We start from the raw sequence: 6,046 nt of genomic DNA, 5'->3' as shown, positions 1-6,046 counted from the left end.
GGCCGGCAGCGGTTGGTGATGCGACCCGGTGCTGGCTCCCGCGGCACCAGGGTCACCTTCCCGGCCACAGTCTGGGGAACCCCCCACAGCCGGCGTTTCCCAGCATGTCCATAGCTCCCGGCTCCTTCCCAGCAGGGTGCCGGCAATAGGAGGGATGGCTTAGAGCCAGGATGGGCTGTCTGGAGTCCACGGTCCCGTTCCATCCTGCCACGGGTTCCTCCTTCACCTTAGGAACCACTTCTGCACCTGTAAGAGAGACGCTGGGTGTTGTGAGGTTGAACAGATCGATGTTTTGAGGCCCTTTGGAATGAAATACTGGGAAAGCCAGCAGCAGTGAGGGCACTTCCCAGGCCCCCGGCACCTCCCGAGAGCTGGCCGAGCCCTGGGGAGCTTCGCCGCAGCCAGCTGGGAGGCACCGCAGGAAACCCTTTCATCTCCTCTCTCAAAAACCCCTGTCACTGTGTCTATCTGAGCACAAAGAAGCATTAACCAAATTCTTTTCAAACTAAAAAAAAGTATTTTTTCTCTTTAAACAGCTTCCCAAACTGTGGTGAGATTACATAGACTCATAGAACAGTTTGGGTTGGAAGGGACCTTTCAAGGCCATCTAGCCCAGTCCCCTGCCATGAGCAGGGACATCTCCAACTGGATCAGGTTGCTCAGAGCCCCATCCAACCCGACCATCAGTGTTTCCAGGGACAGGGCATCTCCCACCTCTCTGGCCAACCTGTGCCAGGGCCTCAGCACCCTCTTTGCAAAAAACTTCTTCCTTGTACACAGTCTAAATCTCCCCTCTTTTAGTCTAAAGCCATCACCCCTTGTCCTCTCGCTACAGGCCCTGATAAAAACTCTGTCCCCATCTTTCTTGTAAGCCCCCTTTAAGTACTGAAAGGCCGCCACAGCCCTCTCTTCCCCAGGCTGCCCAGCCCCAGCTCTCCCAGCCTCTCCTCCCAGCAGAGGGGTTCCAGCCCTCGGATCATGGCTGGGGCCTCCTCTGGCCCTGCTCCCGCAGCTCCAGCTCTGTCCTGTGCTGGGGGCTCCAGAGCTGGACGCAGGACTCCCGGGGGGTCTCAGCAGAGCGGGGCAGAGGGGCAGAACCCCCTCCCTCGCCCTGTGCCCACGCTGCTGGGGATGCAGCCCAGGGCACGGTTGGCCTCCGGGGCTGCCAGCGCACACTGCCGGGTTGTGCTGAGCTTCTGGTCAGCCAGCACCCCCAGGTCCTTCTTGGCAGGGCTGCTCTCAATCCGTTCTCCACGCAGCCTGGGTTTGTGCTTGGCATTGCCCCGACCCATGCGCAGGACCTTGCTCTTGGCCTTGTTGAACCTCACAAGGTTCACACAGGCCCACTTCTCAAGCCTGCCCAGGTCCCTCTGGACGGCATCCCTTCTTCCCTCCAGCGTGTCGACCGCACCACCCAGCTTGGTGTCACCCACAAACTTGCTGAGGGTGCACTCGATCCCGCTGCCCATGGCATTGATGAAGATATTAAACAGTACTGGTTCCAGTACAGACCCTTGAGGGACATCTCTTGTCACTGATCTCCATCTGGACATTGAGCTGTTGACCGCTACACTCTGGATGCAACCATCCAAGCAAGTCCTCAGCCACCACACAGTCCACCCATCAAATCCTCATCTCTCCAATTTAGAGAGAAGGATGTTGTTGGGGATGGTGTCAAAGGCCTTACAGAAGTCCAGACAGATGACATCTGTAGTCTTGTCATGCCCTGCTTCCTTGCCATCTTCGGTTCTTCATTTCCACTGATGTTGATGGCATGCCGGGCACCAAAATGTGATCACTGCTTCATTCATGTGCCTAAACCTAGCACCCTCTTCTCATCGACCCCTTCTCCTGCCTTTTCGCCTGCCGAGGTCCTATGGATGTGCCATCACATCTTCATCATCCTCAGCTCCTTCTGACTCCTGCAGCTCAGTACTTGGCATCGCCTTTGGGCTCTCCTCATGGCACAGTGAGTCTCTCCAGAAAGAGTTTCATGTTGGTGCATCACCAGATGGTATAAAACCCCACATGGTGGGTATTTTTGGATGCCAGCTCCATCACCAGTCCTGTTTGGGACCCAACCTTCCCCTTCTCCCAGGGCAGCCTGAGCCGAGGACAGGACTCTGGTCACCCCGACGCAATCTCTTGGCTCTCCTGATCATGAGATCAGACAGGGAAAGCTCTTTGCATGGCTAAAAGGTAACGGTAATTGGGGAATTAAGAGGCAGGAAGAACTCTTGTGAAAAGGGCTTTTGAAATCAGCAGAATAAACTCAGCCAGGACTAAATGCTGAAACGGGTACTTAGCCATGGAAAGAAAGCCAACTGCAGTAAAACTGCAAGAACTAGTCCAAAGCTAGAAAAAACCACTCATGCACAAATTTAGGATAAAGACTTATTTTAACTTTTGAGCAAGTCCCCTTGGCATAAATCAGCTTCTGAAACAACTCTAGCACGAAATAGGGAAAGTGACTGCCAAGGAAACACACCCAGACGGGGCACCCTGCACCTCTACGAGCAAACGCGCTTCCAGAGGCGATGCCCATCCACGCGGAGACGGGGAGCGACACACCCCCCGCCTGTCTGCCCGATAAATCAACCAACCATTCTGGGTCATGGTTTTGCTGAAGCTGGGTCATGGCCAGCGTTCCTACCCGCCACCGCTCAGCTTCTGCTCATGGAGATTGCGATGCATCATATGCGTCATTTTCAGGGAGATGTTATTTACCCCTCAGGTTAAATATTTCATAAAATCACAGAATAACTGACAGCCGAACGTGGAGGATATGACACGCAGGCTTCAGGGAAATCTTCTTTTCCCCCTCAGGTCAAATATTTCATAGGCTCATGTAAGAGCTGGGCACGGTTGCAGCAACCCTGACTGCAAACAAGTCCCCAGCCCCAGATAAGGGCAAGAAAGGCTGCGGGTGACAGCGGCCAGCCCCTGCCATGCCTGGCCATCAGCCACCCAATGGGTGGGGGACCCCTGCCAAGCTCCCCTGCTGCCAGCGAGCCCACGCCAAGAAACACACGTTAAGCTCCAGGGAGGACAAAAGGGCAGGACAGCTCACACAGCGCGATGGCTGCGATGCTGCCGGCTCCCCGGCGCTACCGGCAGCGGCGGGTGATGCAACCGCAATGTGCAACGTAGCGCGGTGCTCTCCAGGGTTGGAGTGGCTTTCCAGCGCTGAGCTCCGCGGATTGGCCCGGAGCACCCTGCTCTCCTCCCTCCCTGCCCTCCCTCCTTCAGCCCCCTCCACCCACGGAGATTGGACAGCGTGGTGCCACATGGCAGAGAGGAACCAGGATAAAAGATGAGCTGGATGTGGGGACTGTAGCATGCGCGGCAGAACAGCCGGGAGACGTTTGCAGGGAGGTGACACCAAGCTTCCCTGGCTGCACTGAGCCGGCGCAGGGGAGGACGGACAGACGGAGGGACACCGTGACTGCAGCCACCCAGGGACACCTGTGAGTTGGGTGCCAGCTGAGGAACACTCTGTCCCCTCTGTGCCCGGCCATGTCGCTGGCGGTGAAGGAGAAGAACCACGTGCGGTTGGTCTTCTTGGGCGCCGCCGGCGTGGGCAAGACAGCCCTCATCCACCGCTTCCTGATGGACACCTTCGAGCCCAAGCACCGGCGCACGGTGGAGGAGCTGCACAGCAAGGAGTACGAGGTGAGCGGGGCCACAGTCAAGGTGGAAATCCTGGACACGAGTGGCAGTTATTCCTTCCCGGCCATGAGGAAGCTCTCGATCCAGAACAGCGATGCCTTCGCCCTGGTCTATGCTGTAGATGACGCCGAGTCCTTTGAAAGCGTCAAGAGCTTGCGGGAGGAGATCCTGGAGGTGAAGGAGGACAAGTTCCCTCCCATTGTGGTGGTCGGCAACAAGGCGGAGATCGGTGGTGAGCGGCAGGTGCCGGCAGAGGATGCCCTGTCGCTGGTGGAGCTGGACTGGAACAGCCGCTTCGTGGAGACGTCGGCCAAGGACAACGAGAACGTCCTGGAGGTCTTCAGGGAGCTGCTGCAGCAAGCCAACCTGCCCAGCCGGCTCAGCCCGGCGCTCTGCAAGAGGAGGGAGACGCTGCCCAAGGAGCAGGCGCTGAGGCCTCCCATGAACAAGACCAACAGCTGCTCGGTGTGCTGAGCCGGCGGCACAGGGCCGGGAGGAAGGCGCCGGCGGCAGCGGCACCGGCTGGAAACTCAGGTGGGCTGGGTGGGGAGAGGCAGTGCCCTGGCCAGAACCAACCCTGCTGCCTCCCACCCCTTCCCTCCTCTTCCCCACCCAGCCCAGGGGATTGGTGAGGGCTGGAGATGACCAGGAGGAGGGACCTGGAAGGGATGCTGGCTGCTGGAAGGGCACAGGGAGAGGCGTACCTGGGGAGCTGCCGTCGGTCAGCCAGCACCTCGCCTCCATGCCGTGGCGAGCTCGCAGGCAGGCAGGCAGGCAGGCAGGCAGGCAGGCAGGCAGGCAGGCAGCTCCTCGCGTGCTGGAAACGGGGGCAAAGAGCGGGTCTTTGGCTGCATGCACCAGGAGGCAGCTGCGGGCACCCGTGCAGCTGCGTCGCGCCCGCCGGCGCCGCTCTCCAGGGTCTTGTTCGGGTCCTGTGTCCACCTCACCCCAGGCACTCGCACGTCCAACCTCCCGGCACGGCTGCGGTTACAATGACAGAGCCGGTGCCCAGAGTGGGTCTGGCTGTGTTCCTTGGTGCAGAGCATGCGACAAAGCGGTCTGTGTTTCTCTTCAGTTTCTATTTTCGGTTTTGTTGTTTGTTTTTTTTCAAGCATACCCAATAAACACGTTGTTGCAAAGTGGAGCTGGAAAATGTCTGGGTTTCTTTCTCCTGTGCTTCAAATGCTGCACTGCCTGGGAGCAGTGCTTTGTGCCCCTTCCCACCGCGTTGCTTTCCCTCCTCCGTGCTCCATCCCCATCCGGAGCGTCCCGACAGCGGCGGAGCCCCCCCGCTCTCCAGCCTCACCCGCCAGCGTCAGCACATTTGCTGTTACGATTTTCCTGACAATTTAACCACTGAAGTTTTTGCCAAGCATGAGTAACTAAAAATAAAACAGCTTTTCTTACGTCCAAGTACAGAAAAGAACAACAGCCATTAAAAGGCAGCTGATCCACTGACATAAAAGCCATAAACACGTTAAAGGGAGACAATAAAAGGGGCAGGAGAAGAGCGCAGAAGGGCAGCGCTCACCGCCCCGCGCTCCCCTCGCGCAGCCCTTCCATGCTGTAACCAGCGTTTAACCTGCTCGGCACCCGCCCAGACACGATAAAGACAGACACCAACGCCTGGCAGAGTGAAGTGCCACCCACCCCGGCGCGGACCCAGGGGAGCTGGGCAGGTCGGAGGCTTTCAGCAGCCCAGCCCTGCCGTACGGAGCGCCCGTGCCCAGCCCGGACGGGCAGGCTGGCGCAGGATCGCACCCAGCGACCCCAGCCCCTTCCCGACCTGGGTGAAGATGCTGGCACGGAGAGCCCGAGGTCCCCCACCGCCAGGTGCCCTGTGGGTGCTGGTGCAGGGACAGCTGCCGGCCGGGCCATCGTGGCTCAAGGTGCCCTCGCCGCTCCCCGGCTTGCAGCCACATCCCCCGTGCTGCCACCGCGACGCTCTGCGAGGGCGTGCGGCCGCTCCTCGCCCAGCGCCTCGGGGACTCGGGGAGCTGCTCAGGGCAGAGCCCTTTCCCGGGGACAGCGGGGCTCTTGTCCGGGGGGGAATGATACACGAAGACAGTTCACTAACAGCAGCTGAGCTGAGGTGGCGGCACGCTGCCCGCGGCGGGGAGGGACGCAATGGATGCAGCCATGGGTCACGGTGCGCCTTGGCCATACCCATCACGCGGGGCCCACTTCAGGAAAGATGAGGAGCTACTGGAGAGAGTCCAGCGGAGGGCTACGAGGATGAAGAGGGGACTGGAGCATCTCTCCTACGAGGAGAGGCTGAGGGAGCTGGGCTTGTTCAGCCTGGAGAAGAGAAGGCTGAGAGGGGACCTTAGAAATGCCTCTAAATATCTGCAGGGTGGGGGTCAGGAGCACGGGGCCA

At 59.2% G+C, this 6,046-nt stretch overlaps 1 protein-coding gene across 1 annotated transcript; it reads left to right on the top strand.

Moving 5' to 3' along the window:
* Positions 1-3,303: 3,303 nt before the first annotated feature.
* On the top strand, positions 3,304-4,790 carry LOC104339114 (GTP-binding protein Rhes). The gene has a single exon (XM_075440955.1). It carries the CDS (start codon positions 3,517-3,519, stop codon positions 4,141-4,143), a length of 627 nt encoding a protein of 208 aa, XP_075297070.1. The 5' UTR covers positions 3,304-3,516; the 3' UTR covers positions 4,144-4,790.
* The last annotated feature ends 1,256 nt before the right edge of the window (positions 4,791-6,046 follow it).

Source organism: Opisthocomus hoazin, chromosome 21 (assembly GCF_030867145.1).
Source record: "Opisthocomus hoazin isolate bOpiHoa1 chromosome 21, bOpiHoa1.hap1, whole genome shotgun sequence".
Lineage (NCBI taxonomy): Eukaryota > Metazoa > Chordata > Aves > Opisthocomiformes > Opisthocomidae > Opisthocomus > Opisthocomus hoazin.
Note: the sequence above shows the minus strand (reverse complement) of the source record. Positions and strands in the feature narration are given on the sequence as shown.